Source organism: Hydractinia symbiolongicarpus, chromosome 9 (assembly GCF_029227915.1).
Source record: "Hydractinia symbiolongicarpus strain clone_291-10 chromosome 9, HSymV2.1, whole genome shotgun sequence".
Taxonomy (NCBI): Eukaryota; Metazoa; Cnidaria; class Hydrozoa; order Anthoathecata; family Hydractiniidae; genus Hydractinia; species Hydractinia symbiolongicarpus.
In genome coordinates this window covers 3,806,329-3,824,164 of record NC_079883.1, presented here as the reverse complement: position 1 = coordinate 3,824,164, position 17,836 = coordinate 3,806,329, and the positions used below count along the sequence as shown (strand labels likewise).

Genomic DNA, 17,836 nt, shown 5'->3' with positions numbered 1-17,836 from the left:
AAATACATTGTCTTGTTAATTCAGTTGCTCTAATTTGTCTTAATTTTAAAATTTAAGATAAAGAAAGAAAAAATTAGTGCCATAAAAATACTCAAAAATGCTTGTTTTTAGTTTTAACAACTGCAAAATCAATTTCTGTCAACAAGCTAAGATAAAATGAATCGCAATTTCTATGTGTACACAATTGTATCAATAAAATTTTATAATGAAATCTACGTAAACTAAAAAGTATGGAAGATGGCAAAAATTACCAGTAGCAACGCCGGGGGTTGCGTATGCTATAAAAAGCAACTTCTGACCCGTGTTGGCGCAGACATTTTGTGTAACGTGCGTCAAGAAAAATGTTTTCATTAACTTTGTTGGCGCTTGTTGCGTATACCACTGCAGGTATGGTAAATTGAATGTTTTTGTTTTTTTTTCAATATTAATATTGTCTATATTGTCAAGCGTTTTAAGCTTCAATGATTGTTTTAATGTTCTTAAACAAGCTAAATAAACTTAAAAACAAAAGACTTTAGTAACACGCCCAAAAAACTGTTACAATATTGCGCTGTTTGCTTACTTAATTTTTGTGCTTGCGCTGGGCGCTATTTCGGAATGGGCGTTTATTGGGTCATTTGGTAATTTACAATAAATACTGACGATACTGTCATCATTTCAATTATTTGCAGGTGTATTTTTGCTTACTTAATATTCCGACTGTTAGCCTTGCGGTAGAGCGTTCGCTTTTAGTGCGGGAGGTCCCGGGTTCAAGCTCCGGCCTAGTAATACCGGAGACTAAAGAAGTGTGAGTCTATCTGCTTAGCGTTCAGCAGGAGAATAGGATTGATATCTCGGGCGGTTGTCTAGTTGCAAGACTTTTGTAGCTTAAATGAGAGCTTTAAATGTACTAGAACCCTCGTCTATGGCAGTACAAATAAGAACTAGTGGTTACACTGGGTAAACAATTTCAATAAAAATAATATTATCCATGTGTTTCCTTGGTTTTTTTAGTCCAAGTTGACCAAGGCAATCCAGATGCATTTGAAGGTGATATTGGGTTAGATCCTGGAACTAGAGCAATCGTGAACGGCAACCTTGCACCAGGAGAAGCTTTTAAAGGCACAGTCAACAGAATATGGAATGGTGGTGTTATCCCTTACGTTTACGACAGAAATTTTGGTACGTAGCCATGTCATAATCTGCAAAGTTAAAAACACCCAAGGTTGACAAATTTGAAAATACAACCAAATTAACTAACCTTTTATCGATAGGGCAACATTTAAGAACATTCTTTACATTTAGGCTTTTCTAGTCCAGATGTTATGGAATTCAATAATTTCTAAGAAACCCGAAGTTAAAATTATGGTCACCATCAATTGTTACTTGTTAAAGTTACTAGCTAACAGTGAGAAAACTCACTAAAAATATTTTTAAAGCTATATACTAGAACTTAGACCTTTCCGAAATATTTCTTCAATTTTGTAAAAAACGTCTTGCTTTTTATCACGCTGAAACAAAAGCGGATGTATTGAACAGTTGGCAGTTTTATGACAGGTACCACGGCTGTGGCAGTCTAGGGGACCAGGGATGTGCCACATGGTGGGCCTTATACAATGGTAAATAATTAGCCCCTTAAAATCGGGTGTCTGCTATGGTCTTGGGTGCACGGTTTGTAGTAACCCTTTTTAGCTCCAGAAAATGCGGCATGGATGGTGATGGCTTGTATCAATATAATTTCTTCTAGATGCTAGACGTAGAACTTTGATGAACAATGCTATGGCTGACTATCACCGACAAACTTGCATTAAATTTGTGCAACGAACCAATGAAAGAGATTATGTTAGAATGGTCAACCAAAATGCGTGAGTGTGATCCTTTTGTTGTGTTGTTTTTTTAATACGAATTCCTTCGAACGCCAGAACTCAAATTTTGATTACAACAAAAAAAAAAATTGCTGAAAAATTTATGTTGTATTCTGCATACACGGAATCAAATTATTAACTGAATAAATTTTTGCGACAGTTTTTGTGTGGAAGGTATTTTCGCGCAACCTCGTTCCTAGCCATGTTCGTATCGCCGTCCAGTGGTCAGAAAAGATACAACATGCCCTGGGGACGAGGTTGATTTTCGCGCAATTGGCTAAATTACGTAAAAATAAAGTCCGCAACAGTCATCCACAAAAATTTCTTTTTCGTAATTTTCCTTTTTTATACCAGTTTTGTGCAGAATATTTCATCTTTTTGGTGCTTCTATTTACAGCTGCTGGTCAATCATTGGTCGAGGTGGAGGTCAACAATTACTCAAAATGGGAGGCCATTGTTTAGATGCCGGGACTGCTCGTCATGAGTTGATGCATGCTGTTGGATTTTATCATGAACAAAGTCGAAACGATCGAGATAATCATGTCAACATCTACTGGAATAACATCCGCTCTGGTACCGTTCTGTGTTTTATGCTGGTGTCAAATTTTTTGTCTGTTATCAAATTCTACTTTAAAAGAACTCATTTTTACTGAAATGTTTTCTTCGCAAATTTCACGTAATGCCCCTGAAATATTTTAGGGCACTCAAATAGCAAAACTTAATTTCCGCGAATTTATTTATAAGGCACAATTCGCGAAAACTTACCATTTACACTGCTTTATAGACGAAAAATCATTTATACTGAAAAAAGCCTTTTTTGTTAGGGATGTTTTAAAAACCTTTTCGCGGTTTTCATCAGGTAACCGCGAAAATCGGTTTATGTGATAAACTAAAATCTTTTTAATTTAGGAAAATTAATCCCCGCAAAACACAATTTAGACTTTCCAAAAACAGTCCCCTTAAGGCATTAGTTTAACATGTTAAAATCTTGTTGCGTTTTTATCCGCATTTGTACGCTGGCAACCACGTCCCCAGGGTCTTGTGACCCCTGAGCCGTTATTCAGAGTGGTGATCGATTATCAACTTTATCAACAAGGCAAAATGCCCGGGAAACGAGGTTGGTACGCTTGATCACTGTAATCAGTAACGTTTATTTTAGTAGCAAAAGAACGAAGGATTTCGCTAGTTCTAATATTACCACATCGGTGAATCTTTTTTCCACCACAAATGCAGAGTGCAAAAAAAATACACTTAAATTAGATGTAACACTCTATGAAAAATAATAGAGCTTATCGCAACGTCGTACCTAGGATTTAACTAGGAGAATAGGTGTAAAGAATATTAAAAGCCCTGAGAAGAGGTTGATCTAATCAAGCTTTCATCAGTGATCAACTAACTTAAATGTTTGTTTATTTTAGGTGAATCGTACAACTTCAACAAATATCGCACCAACTACTACAACCAACCATATGATTTAAAATCCATCATGCACTACCGAAACTGGGAGTTTTCTCGAAACGGAAGGAATACTATTGAAGCTAAAAATAACCCAAGTTTGAGACTGGGGAGTTCTGATTTTACACAATATGATTTAAATGCTATTCGACTTATGTATAGGTGTAGTGGAAGTGGAGGAGGTCCGAGCCCTAACCCGCCTAGTAAGTAGTTCTTAGTAACAAAAGTCAGTAGCGCCTTATCAGCAGAGCATTGTGCTCGGGAATCGTGGAGGGGGGGACTAGAAGGGGGTGGAAGGTCCCTTGTTTAAATCACGTCCATACCGGTTGTCAGAGAAACATGCTCCGGACGAACTTGGGCCTGTTTTGGGAGATTAAGATCGATAAAGAAAGTTGTTATTATCTCCTTGTAGTGATCCGGCAGCGGCAATTGTTGGCAACATAATTTCTATTTGGTTAGAACTGTTTTAGCAAGAAAAATTAAATAAACTCAAAAAACAGTCAGGACTTAACACCTTTTGATCCCGGGTAATTTGTCTTTATAAAACAGCTCTAAGAAAAAAGAACTTGGGAACGAGGGTTGACAATTCGTCGTAGGAGCCCTTGTTTTTATTCACATATATATATATTATATATATTCTTTAAACCTTTTATATTTATAAATTACACCCTTTTTCATCAGCAAATTTATTCATTGTTTACCTATTCACACATGCGAATTGTTTATTTTCGATGTATTTATTTCAATGATACCATTATTTACCATACATTCGCCTAGACCTAACGAATGTACCGGATTTTCAAGTGAGGCAAAAATACCACCATATCCAGTTATAATATCATTATACTTTTTTTCAGCCTGCACCGATAGTAATTCACGATGTCCGGAATGGCAACAAAGAGGAGAGTGCTATAAAAACTCGCGCTGGATGCTGGTCAACTGTAAAAAAAGTTGTAGACAGTGCTGAATTGATAATATATATCATTTCATTTAGTGTGGTTTTTTAATGTCAAAAGTAGGTGCATTAAGTTGTGAAAACATATGACTTTAGAATATAATTTTTACAATAGTTTTAACATTAGTCGCCACAATGACGGTGTACTTTTTTTTAAAAGATCCACAAAGTTTCTTGAATTGAGGCTAAAATTATAGATACTTTCAACTGCTAACTTGCGAAATATTAAGAAAATTGAAAAAAGTAAATTGAACCAGGAATCTTGCTGAAAATAATAGAAGAGTTAAAACAGGGTCTGATTATATATTCAAAAATTTTTCAGAAATTCTCATTCAAGGTTAAGAAGCACATAATCAGACAAATTTTCGCGCGGAAACAGTAGCTTATCGCCGAAATTAAATCCTCGCGGAATTTTTGAAAAAACGAAATTCGCGAAATAAAATCTTAGGGAAATTTTTGAAAAAACGCAATCGCGAAATTAAATTCTCGCAAAATACGACTTTTGACCTTGTGAATTTAAATCCGTGCAAAAATTTGCCCAGTTAAGATATGTATCTTATAAAAAGAAGTGAAAACATCTTCAAAAATATATAAGACATCTACCTGACGATATAACACCGTCGACATATTGAAAAACATACACACAACAAGTTGATGAACGCACACGACATATGAAAAACAACACGACATCGTCAAAGGATTCACGACATACTAAAGAACATACACACAACAAGTTGATGGACGCACACGATATATGAAAAAAAAATTGAATGCAACCCGAATTCAAACAAATTTCATTGACCTTTTTTTTAACTCCGAAACAAACAAGATATAAGAAAGAGTCAAACTTTATTTGTTTATTTTTTTATTCGCTCTTTGAACAAAATCTGCGTTTAAAAAGTAAATATCCGGTAATCCTACTACATACAATAATAAATATTTTTCAGAAAAAAACTAACATTTTCATGATCCTGTTCTATGCATTCTCTCAGGTTAGAAAAAATATATATATTACATACTGGTTCGTCTCAGAAAAAAAACACTTCTAATTTGATACCTTTGATACCTTTTTTTGATATGAGGATGAAACGCGTTTCTCCCTCACATCAAAAAAACGCTACGGCCCTGGGTTCGAGGTTAAAGTGACGAAATTTGTAGAGGTTGATGAAAATTTTGTCCGATGAATTATGTTTTGGGGTGCTCACTAAAAACTATAGTCCAGAGTTGTTTTAACTGTAGAAAATCGAATTTTCAAAAAATTTTCTCAAAGTGGCAAATAATTATCTCTGACGAATAATTTTGTCATACGAAACCTTTGCCTGACATCTTTTTGTCCGATACACAAACACATTGTAGCTATAGAAAAAAACTTTCGGGCGTTCACAAGACTTAACCACCGTTTTTTATGTGTTATTTTCTTCCTGTGGTGTTTTTTTTTTCTAAGGTATGGTATATCTTTTTTTTTATTCCCTTCCTTTATTTTTTTTATCAAACCACCCTCCACCAACGGGGTGTATAAAATTTCAAAATTGCAGCGCAAATGCGGTGTGTGTGTTGAAACTTTGTAAGCAGGCGGTATAGTTTTTTAGATTGTTTGAACTGTTCGAGGTCAAATGTTCTCTTAGCCTTTCAGCTAATTTGGTTCCCTCCTCGTCCTCAGGGTTTTGTGGCCTCTGCACAATTGTTATAAAGCGGCAATATGAAATTCATCAAAAAGGCAAAATGCCATGGGAATGAGGTTGATTTGGATCGTTTGCAATACATACAAAAGTTGATTAAACACGCTTGAGGTAATTATAAGCATGAAAGACTTTAAGTCGTATAATAAACAGGTGCTTACAAAAATATATTAAAACAAGAAATAAGAAAAAAATAGTGAAGATAAACAAATTTTTTTGACATTTTGATATAAAATAGCTGGATGAGAAAATTCTTTATTTAGCAACCAATTTGTAAATAAATAAATAAAAAATCACGAACAAGAAATCCACGTTACACTATCAATGTTAGATAGATATGCAGTCACGAAAGATGAGAAAAATTTATTTGTTAAACATGAAAATGTGGTCCCTGTTATTAATGGTGGTTCAAGTCACTACAGGTACAAGCATCTTACATACGGTAAATTTCTGCACGTTATAGAAATATTATCTTTCAGAGAAAAGGGCTGCATAAATATTGACTAGCTTGCGTCATGTTACATGCAGCAAATGTCTTCAAGAAATATTGCTTTTTAGAGGAGAGGCTGCATGAGTACTGACTAGCTTATAGCAAGACTCTTAAAAACAGGAACTAATGTATTAAAGCTTGAAAATAAAATTAGTAAATTCAATTTTCGCGTGGTTGTGTCAATATCCTGAAAATTAGTTCCCGCGAAAATTATTGGAAAACTCGCTATTCGTCAAAATTAAATCCCACGAAATTTGGATTTTCTTTCTTTTTGAAAAACGATTTACACTAATTTTTTTTAATGCTTATTCAAACCCGCATTATAAGTTCCGTATTTCCTCAACCTTGTCTCCAGAGCTCTTCCATGCCTATGTAACGGGACGGCACCGTAACGAAATCGTCCTGTCAGAATATTATAGGCGTAGAAGATCTCTGGGACGAGGTCTGTGTTTTCTTACTCCGCATGTTATACCTTTAGTTCTTTCCGTTAAACAGTTAATTTTTTTTACAGTACAAGTTGATCATCACAACCCAACCGCGTTTGAAGGTGACATTGGTGTGGGACCAGCCGATCGAGAACTTATCAATGGAGGACTATCAGCAGCTTCCGCATTTAAGGGAACACTTGATAAAAAATGGGAAGGAGGAGTTATTCCCTTTGTGTTTGACAGATGGTTTGGTAAGTCCCTTCTTCTTCTATTTGACTTCGCGATTTTGTGGAGAAAATAAATGTGAAAATTTCTTCCTGAAAAAGTTTCTTACCTAAAAATAGAGAAGAAACATAGTTTATGTGCAACATATTATCCACGCAACTGCTTCTCTTATAAAAAAATAGAAAAAATAAAAAAGATTAACTAATTGAATACTGATACACAAAAATAAACAAGGGCATGCCGATGTGAGCAATTAAACCTTTTAGCGGTTTTCTGGATGATCTGCTATATGGCAAAAAGTTTGCGTAAAAAACAAAAATGGCTACTGCAATTGGAAAATGGTCTGTTGTAACATCTATAGAAATTCAATTTATTATAATCTTTCTGTGTCTTAGATACCAAAAGACGTCAGTTGATGCTGAATGCAATGCGAGTCTACCATCAACATACTTGCATTCGTTTCGTTCCAAAACAAACTAAACATCAAGATTATATAAGGATGGTGAGGATACCACAGTAAGTTCATATCAATATCATGCTCGTGTCGTGATGCTCATGTCACGCCTCTAGAAACTTCTAATGTATTGTTCTTTATAATCTGAGAATTTCATCAGACCTTTTAATCTTACCTTTAAACGTCATTTATCTACCTTAATATCCATTGCACAAATGGTGGTACTAATAAATGATGCGCAGTTTGACTTGTAATGTCTACATCTCCAACGAAGCAACTTAAGCATGCGTAAATTTTCTTTAAGACTTCAACTAAGGGGAAATGTACGCAAAGTCAATGGAATGTCTACATCTCCAACATAAGCGGCTTGAGCATGCGCAAATTTTCTTTAAAATTTAAACGAAGAGGAAATGCAAGCAAAGTCTATATATTGATGCCGGAAAATCTTTGTTTTCTTCCGCGTTTTATTCTACCTAGTAACATACCACGTCACTCTTCCGTCACTTTACCACAAAATTGGAACAGTTTCAGTTTTTTTTAAATTTCAAGAATGATGAATTAATGGCAACACTCAACCTATAACAACAAATTATTCAATTCTTTATAGGTGTTGGTCAAGAGTTGGTCGCACTGGAGGTGAGCAGCTTTTGAAGCTAGGTGACCAGTGTTTAGATTTAGCAACCACCTTGCATGAGTTGATGCATGCAGTCGGCTTCTATCATGAACAGAGTCGCATGGACCGAGATGAATATGTCAGAATATACCCCCAGAACATTATGCAGGGTAACTACACCTCCCATGTTTTTGCTTGCTTTTTTGTTTGTTTACATTTTTTGCATCGTCAGTTTACAATGTTTTACGTGCAGGTCAATTCGGAAACTTCAAAAAGTATCTAACAAACACGTTAAATCAACCTTACGACTTCAATTCGATTATGCATTACCGAAACAATGAATTCTCAAAGAACGGTTTCAACACAATTGAGGCAAAACAAAATCCAAGAATGGTACTCGGAAATAACGGATTTTCCAAACAAGATATCGTTTCCATCAATTTGATGTACAATTGCGGTGGGTATGGCAATGGCTTGACGCCGCGGTTACGTAAGTTTAACATTGCATTTAAAAATAAGAATACACTTCCTTTTAAAAAGGATTTACACCGTTTGAAAATTAATAAAAATTTTAAATAAAGTTTTTAAATAAACTGAGTCCTCCAAATTGTAATAGTCATTTTATAAATCACAGATTTTACCTTCTAATCTACATCATCAAGATACGAAATCCTAAAATCGTTCTGGTTATAATTTTTATCTTCCTTATTTTCTATTTTCTATTTTTTTTTCACCTTCAACCCCGAAAATAATTTTTAGTTGAAAGGAGGGCGGATTTCAAAAATCCTAACGACATGCAATTGAGAAAGACTTCCTATTTAAGTAACACGCACCCCAAACTTGTCAAAGTGTACAGCAGATTATCTCAGGTTATTTGGTTAGATCCAAAATCTTAAACGGTGCTAATTGATTGGGCCTTTCCGGGACTATTATTATTATTATTTAAAAATGTTTATAGAGGATAAAAACTTCAGTGTGAAAAACTTCGATTTGAAAAACTGTTCAAAAGTTTTGTCCTGTAAAAAAGATTGTGATAAAATGTGGACATTGTGAAAAGTACATCTAATGCATTTTCGACGTTATTTAGTTGTTACACCCCTGCCGAAGTAAAATTTTTACAGTTGTGGAGCACTGGTCAAGTTATGCTATTTAGCCATTTCGAGAAATTTCCAAAAATGATATTTCCACGAATATAACGTCCAGGGTTGTTGCTTTTTTATCTTTGATGTTTAACCAAACAACCTTGACTGTTTTAGCATGCAAAGATGGCCACGCAGTATGTGCATGGTCAAATGTGCAATTATGTCGCACAGAGCAGTGGATGGTATTGAACTGCAGGAAGACTTGTGGATTATGTTAAATCTTTCTTTTCAAATGTATATTCTATATTTGCAAAGCATTATTATCGTCATTTGTGCTTCATTTACTTACAATTTTTATTGTAATAAAGTTAGATGGTGTCATGCATAGTTCCTTAGTTTTTAATGTTTACTGGAAATTATGTGTAACATGAAACTCTGCAAGTAGGTCACGTCTTTTCCACCTTTATTATTCAACTTTATATAAGATTGCACGCAACAACAAAAATTCTGGGAAAACATAAAAAAAAACATTCACGGTATCAAATATATTTAAATATATATACATTTTATATAAATCCTATAGTCTCTTATAATCTAAAATACAACTATATAAATTCGATCTGTCCTTTATTATTTTTATGCTAACAGCAAGCTTAGTACAACACACACGCTAGCTAATTTTCACCGCACAAATGCAAAGAATTTGTTAGGGAGTGTGCCAAGTAATAATTGCATTGGTGACTACCATTTATTGTGACATAATTTTACAAGAGCTGCCATCCTTTCGCAGCAGCATCGTGGTTGTCAGATAGCGAAATCTAACAGTTGTCTTTTATAAAATTTTAGTACCAAGGAAAAGTAGAAAGATAAACACAACAACATCAATGCATATAAATTGAAGGAAAAGAATAGACAGAATATTTCATGTCAAATATCTAACTGCTGTACCATGGTCCTATTTATTGTCATAAGGACCTCAGTCAAGGTTTCTGCACAAGGGATAGCGAACACAAAATTTGCATCTCTTGGCAAGCACATTACCACCGTGTATTTAATTTCTTAAAAAGCTTCATAATTTTCCTTGAACAGCTCGGACGCTTCAATTTGTTTATCATTTTTCAGATCTATAAGCACGCATACTATTTCAAAAAAAAATATATGCTCCGTGTTTGCTTGCATAATTATGATTATTTATGTTTATTTCGCGCATGTAAATACACAATGCGATTTAAAGGCTATAACAAGAATTTTTTAGGAAAGAAAGATAAACATGCTATTGTAGTTCCTATGTATATAGAGTTCCTTGTTCTTCTTCTTCTTCTTCTTTTTCAAGAAGAAGAACAACAACAACCAGCAGAATGTCGCTGGTGGATGTCAGTTATAACTATATTGATTTTTCTAGAATTTTAATTTCGCGACATTTTAGCGAACAATAAACGCAATAGTTTCATGCTGACCCAACTTAGAACGCGGCCTGTCTATAGACGGGGCGAACTATCTTTAGACACGGTGGGCCATCATTTGGTATGCCACCCTGTGGACCAGAACAACCAACCTTCGACATGGCATTAAAAGGTATTTGCATACACCAAGACCTTGTATTCAACGTAAACTAACTAAAGTGCAAAAACATAACTGCTGCAACTTTTTATGGCGTATTGATGTGTATAGCTAGCTGAGATTAATTCAAGTTACGCATTTCAAGTTTGTTGTGGGTAACAAAAAACAACACTTCTCTTGGGGCAAGACCAGATCCTTGATTTAAATTCGTAACACAGCTGACAAGATCGTATAGCAAATGCATTTTTTAAAGTAGTTACAGACTTCTTGTTGCATGATTGGAGATGTTTTTTAACTGGATTGTCGTGTGCGTAATGACTAGCTAAAAAATTATGCCTCAAGATATCAAAATTACCATTCAGCTCAGTGTAATATAATGTTATATAACAGCTAGCTAGGTATTTCGAAGCTGTTTACGTTTCAAGATAATCTTCGATGGAATTATCGCAACTGGAACTATTACGTAACTTGAGAGGCGAGATTGCTTTGGCTAAACCAGCTACAATTGGAATATTTTGTAATATATTTAAACATAAGAAAAAGAGACTATAATCTAAAGAAATTTTGTTTCAATTCATATTTTGTGATCAGTCTCACCAGTTTCAAGCAATACACCCTTTTAATTATATCCAGAAGGGACCACAACGGCAGATTTAGAGTGTTTAAAGCTCCTATTTGTGCTACAAAAACTTTTTTTAAAACTCTGGACGACATCCTTATGCGGGGATCAAACTCACAACCACTTGAACATGAGTTGACACTCCACCGACTGTGCTACCTAATCACCATTTATCAAATTTATTTCTCAATTTATCTCTGTGTTTGCTTAATTTTTTAAAAAAGCAGAACATATCACATGGTATTTGTATTGCTTATTACTTTAGCTATATTTGTAATAGATTATATCTAGAGAATTCATGATTTATTTTCCTCCATACATTTTTTGTCTTCTTCACTCCTCTCCCTCTCCTATAGACACTAGATTGTCCACAGAAGAGCGTGGCCTCTGTTTATTTTTTTTAAAAAAATGCGAAAGAGTGTGTTGCCTATGTTACAAGGTTTAATTTTAGTCTGGGAGTCTTCAGACTGACCCATGTTGTGCTGGCTGTGTCAAAAAAGTGTAAACAGTTGGCCTATCCCATCTTATGACACAGTTTTTTAAAAGCGTGAGAGGTTTTTTTCATCTTATGACAAGTGTGATTTGTCAATAGTTAGGTCTGTCCCATCTTATGACACAATTTTTAAAAGCGTTGGAATTGCTTGTCATTAGTTAGTCCTGCCCCAACTTATGAAACATTTTCTAAAATTGCAAGATTCCTCAAAACCAATTTGCATACATTTGTCCAAGGTTGGGCCGAGCCTGTCAATAGATGGCGCACCGACCCGTCTTTTGTCGGGTGTCCCGTCTAAAGATAGGCCAGCCCGCGTGCAATGTTGGGCTTGTGCCCATAGTTGGGTCAGAACAGTCTTTTGGATGTTTCTATTTGTAAAGCTATTGTGTATAGTAAAATAATAAATATTGCATAAAAAGACGGGTATGGAACACAAAAATCATAAAATTTAATTATTTTGAAATTAAAAAGTTTAAATACTCTAACAATCAGAATTTGGCCTGCTCACATAGACTAATTTTTTTAGGCCTAATTAGTACTAAATCACTTTCTTGGTATGATGGTCTCAAAAACAATTAAATAAAAAGAATCTAAAGAAAAAGAATGGTGGAGAAATGCATAATTTTCAGCATGATTTTTTTGTTCAGGGTGCAAATTTTCGTAGCATTTCCTAGATTGTTAACTATCTGATATTTTTAAACAACAGATTTCCAGATGACTACGACGTTCCGACATGTCCGACATTGACGTCTTAAGAATGTCTCATAACACATAACAAATCAGTGAACTGAACGCTAAAGCTATTCGACCGAACATAAAAAATAAATCTAATCGCTTAAAAAAAGTACCTTCGAGGGACCGATTTTCGCGAAAACTTTAATGCCCGTGAAATATTTCAAGGCAATCGCGAAAATGAATTCTCATGAAACTTTTTTGATAGACACAATTCGCGAAAATTCATCGTTTATACTGCTATACACTAAAACCATTTATACTTAAAAAAATTATTTTTTAATGATAAGTTTTTGGCGGTTTCCATCACGAAATAATTGTTTTGCAAATAAAAAAAATCACGAAAATTTAATATTTTGATTAAAAACTATTTAATTCGTAGAAACTAATTCCCGCGAAAATACGCTCTCTTAAAAAATCATAAAAATTTAGAAGAAATTGCATTTAAAATAGCTCGTTCAAAAACTATTGTATACTCCCTTGTAGAGTCAAAAACTATTGTATACTCCCTTGTAGAGTCAAAAACTATTGTATACTCCCTTGTAGAGTCAAAAACTATTGTATACTCCCTTGTAGAGTCAAAAACTATTGTATACTCCCTTGTAGAGTCAAAAACTATTGTATACTCCCTTGTAGAGCGATTTCACGACATCTTAGCAGCATATTCAGATGTACTTTGTAATAATCCAACCCATCTATTGTCAAATCTTCTTTTCCAGTTTTTCCATCCAAAAATCCAGAACGTAATATAAATTCATGGAGCTCTTCGTCCTAAATACGAAATAAATTTTTCTATTTATTAACATTATTGTCTACAGTGGCCCTCACATCAAATGATTGTGGGGTTATTTCGCAGATCTATCGTTTTTAATTTTCTTTAATAAGTATTATGTAATAATAAAACGGCTTATTATAAAATTTGTAAACATTATTCAAAAAATTTCCTATTGATAAAAAATGTTTTCACGTTAAGATTTTTTTCAATCAACTATATATTTATATGGTGTTGTTTAGTATTTATCAATAGAAAAAGCCACTTTACGGAGTTTATTCAAAAATGTATTTCGTCAATAATTTTACGCTAAATATCACTACCGCAAAACGTGTTGAAATAGCTACACCAATTATTAATTAAACTTGTTAATTATTTAAGCGACTAAAATGTGTAATTTTAGAAACCATAATTAAACCCATGTAATCTTAATCCCAACATAAAATATTATGTCTCAAATTTAGAATTTTCCACTTGTGTAAAACTACCAAAAACTTCAAAGAGCCATAAGTCCGCCATTATAAATTTTTGAATCCCAAAATTTTTGGAATTTGCTTTACGCAATGGATAATATCTAAAAATGAAGATAAACAATAATTTATACTATCAGGCACTGACTGGTTTTTACAGAAATTGGCTCGCAATACGATTCCTTTATTATGACCAAACCAAATAAAAAGTACAAAGCTTACGTATAATACGTAGCATTTTTACCTGACTACTCGTCATCATTAGGTCATCGATGTTAATAGCTTGTGTAAACCCTATTCCATTCCTTTGAAACCTTTCGTGAACAGCGCATGACCGAGCAATGAAAAGTCCAGCTGACAAGGCAAGTCCACCCCAGTTTGATACACCACAGGTGATAAGATAATCACATGAAATAGTCGAAGCTATTTCTGCACCGTTTGGTACTGTCCTGACTACATTTTCGTAGACTTTACCCATTCCAATCTCGTTTCCTCCATCACCTATCCCAATAGTAACTACATCAGGGTTGGACTGAGCTGAAATGTATTCATATAATACTCTTTTTAGAGTAATCATGAACGATAAAAACAGAATAATTTTAGTTAAAAGAAGAATTATGACTAACCTTGTAAAAACAAATAATCCACAGGATTGCAGAATTCTGTCACATCACGGGCTGTCATCGTTTTGTATCTGCCATCATGACTTATTGAGGGTCTCTCAATAGCAATCAGGTGTGTATATTTGACTTTTTTGCTAACAGAATCCAACAATTCATTCATGTTCTCCATGCAGAATTCCTTTCCAACACATCTTATCTGGACAGAGCCTTTCATAAATCCAAGAGTCGCACATTCTTCTACCATTTTTCGGAGCAGTTGACTATGATCATCAATAAAAAATGTCACAGGAATATTCAAATGCATCAAAGCTTTTGCAATGTAGATTGCTCCAGCAATTCCGTCATTTTCTTCGTGCGGAGCTCTATCAGTAAAAACAGGAAAGCCAACGATGATTGCCACAGATTTTGCATTCTTTGATAAACTTAAGCAAGCTTTATGAAAATCGTCTTTAACGAGAAGTTCTTTAATACATCGTTGACCTAAATCTTGAAATGTTTCCTGCTCCAAGTCATCTAATAATTTCCAACCAGATTCAGAAATAACTGAAAATCTTTTTAATTCATGATCAAGACATACTACTTTGGGCTTTGGATATACCTTGTTTGGAACGACTTTGCTGGTGTCATCGCTTTTTATGTCTGCAATAAACATACCACCTGGCCGGTGTGAGAAAGATTGTTTCAACTCTAAAAAGAAAAAAATGGAATATTGTAGTTGTCTACAAAATAATTTCGTAAAATTTCTATATAGTTGACCTCACATGTTTTAATTAAAAAGTTCTTTATAAAAATATTATAAAATCTTTTAAAATATTTTAAGTGAGGAAATTATGTAAAAAAAAAAAATTAAAAAGTGTATATGTGACATTCATACTTGCAGATTCCACAGCAACCATTGATGTGACACCGCAAGCCCAAAACACAGGAATTTCATCTTCCGTTAAAACACATCCAACATCTGATCCAAATTCTGACTTTTGAATATTTTCAATTCCAATATCAGCAGGACGACCAAGGTGTATTGGTCCTCCATGAGCATAATCAGCATCTATTGTGGTCGCAACAGCAAGCTGCAATTGAGCTTCTTTAATAACTCTCATTGAAACGACCATATCAGCCGAAAACAACCCCACTGGATTGCATTTAACATTGGTAGTAAACATACTGACATTCTTGTCCAGACCTTTCAGTTTAATCCCTTTGTTTAAAAGTTTATCATCAAAACTAAAACTGCATCCCAAGTAAAATGATACCACATCATCCCAGTCGTACTTTAGTAAATTTTCCACAGTTTCAAAAAACACGCCATCTTTATATACATTGTAGGCTGGCAGATCTGTTCTATGTAAAAAAAGCAATATTCTGTTAAATAATCTCAAGGTAGAGCCAAAACAAAAAAAAGAACAAAAGAACTGTAAAACTGTCAATAAAACAAAGAAAATATCTAAAGATATTTGAAAAAAAATCACCATTTTCACTTATTGTATATTATTTCTTTAAATATCTTTAAATTGCGTGTGACGAAGTCTGTCTGTATTGCAAAAACTGAGAGTTAATGGAAATATCATAATTCCCACAATACGTAAATGTCACAGTATACCTAATATCTGAATCTTTTGCAAGTAACAAAGCTGTGACTTCACCAGCATTACTACGATATATCAATGGACATGCTGAGTAATTCTGTTTGCAAAATTCTGCAAAATCATCAGCAACACTAGTGTCCATCATTGCCATGTTTGCTTGCAAGTAGCCTAAACAAACACCAAATGTAGGACCTTGATAATATTTTCCTTGACGAAACATATTTCTTGCTGCAGCTGGCAGAATAGCTGTACATTTTGTTGCTTTTGACATTTAAATACCTTCCAAAATAAAGTATATAAAGTAACAATTATACAGAACTGAAAAATAAACAGGAGGCAAAAAAACATTAATAAACAAACCCTTAAATATACAATATAGAATATTAATTTATGTTTAACGCTGGTCATCTTGCTACAATCCTGGACAAAACTAATTGGAACTTTTGCATTTTCTTTGACGTCTAAAAATGCGCAGCACACAGGAACCCCACCTTACTCAAAAATGTTGAAGCAGTCGCTTACTTAAGAAATCAACTTTGTTCTGGAAAAAAAGAGCAAGGAAACGTTTATGCTTAAACCTGAAAAATTTCAATGTAATGTTGCTTTCCCAAATCGCTGATAAAAAAATGTGCAATTTTAATTTTGTGGATGGTTGCTATTTCCCATAAAGCTAATTTTGTAATTTTTTGTAAAAACCTAACAGCCACATTTTATTAGAGAAATTCTAATCTTCTCTTAGCGCCCCACTGCTCTGCCAACTGAGCTATCGGTCCGATAGTGAGACGAGTTTGCAATTGCCTTTTCTCTAACTACAAGATCGAGCCCAGTTGGTGGTTCAAGCCCACCAGCATAAGCCTTTACTTCCACCCATCACGGCCACCTACCAAGCCACATGTTTCGGTAACATTACCTTCATCAGCCCATATATATTCATTTTCTTCTGGGTACAGTATACATATTATAGAACAGTACAATTTTTAGAACAGTAGTAGAACAACAGTAGTAGCATACAGTATAAGGCATATATACATTATACAATTTTCAAAAGTGGAGGTGATCTCTATCGGCGAAAGTGAAAACTTGGACCGAGCGGGATTTGAACCAGCAACCATTGAGTTAGTGCCCCACTGCTCTGCCAACTGAGCTATCGGTCCGATAGTGAGAAGAGTTTGCAATTTCCTTTTGTCTCACTACAGGATCGAGCCCAGTTGGTGGTTCAAGCCCACCAGCACAAGCCTTCACTTCCGCCAATCACGGCCACCTATCTAGCTGCGTCTTTCGGTAACATTAGCTTCATCAGCCCATATATAAAAATATTCTTTGCTTTTTACTTAAAAAAATCTTTATCCACATGGCGTAAATAAAACTTTAAAATTCATTCAGAAAGTTCAGCTACACTTTAACAAAATTTTTACAGAAAAATAATTATACCGCATGTGGGTTTCGTTTTTACAGGCATAAAGAAAAAACCCAATAAATTCGGACCTGCTATGGTTTCCAATTATTTTGTCAAATAAAGAAATTATTTACAATTAAATCCATGATAAAATGTCTATTCCACCTGTCAGTGCATATTTGCAGACTTGCTTCATCCATGCTCCATTGGCGTTCACCTCTGCATTAGTTAAGAACCGCATGGCTGGATTATTTGGTAAGACCTGGTTACCAACGACGAAGGGGGCAGGCAAAAGAGATGTCTACAAAAGAGATGTCTACGTAGTTCTTTAAACTAAGTCAGGAGTCGGTGAATTAGCTA

At 34.4% G+C, this 17,836-nt stretch overlaps 2 protein-coding genes across 2 annotated transcripts; one reads left to right on the top strand and one right to left on the bottom strand.

The window, feature by feature from the left end:
- The first annotated feature begins 245 nt into the window (after positions 1–245).
- Positions 246–9,612, top strand: LOC130657740 (zinc metalloproteinase nas-32-like). Its single transcript, XM_057460749.1, has 12 exons — positions 246–387; positions 994–1,161; positions 1,727–1,844; positions 2,242–2,417; positions 3,263–3,502; positions 4,157–4,240; positions 6,265–6,375; positions 6,935–7,102; positions 7,472–7,592; positions 8,138–8,313; positions 8,397–8,633; positions 9,400–9,612. The coding sequence occupies exons 1-12, from the start codon at positions 342–344 to the stop codon at positions 9,501–9,503; spliced, it is 1,749 nt and encodes a 582-aa protein (XP_057316732.1). The 5' UTR covers positions 246–341; the 3' UTR covers positions 9,504–9,612.
- Positions 9,613–9,755: 143 nt separating this feature from the next.
- LOC130656911 (D-glutamate cyclase, mitochondrial-like) lies at positions 9,756–17,166 on the bottom strand. Its single transcript, XM_057459852.1, has 5 exons — positions 16,095–17,166; positions 15,369–15,835; positions 14,498–15,181; positions 14,116–14,408; positions 9,756–13,400 (listed from the first exon to the last, which is right to left on the bottom strand). The coding sequence occupies exons 1-5, from the start codon at positions 16,349–16,351 to the stop codon at positions 13,245–13,247; spliced, it is 1,857 nt and encodes a 618-aa protein (XP_057315835.1). The 5' UTR covers positions 16,352–17,166; the 3' UTR covers positions 9,756–13,244.
- Between the last annotated feature and the right edge of the window lie 670 nt (positions 17,167–17,836).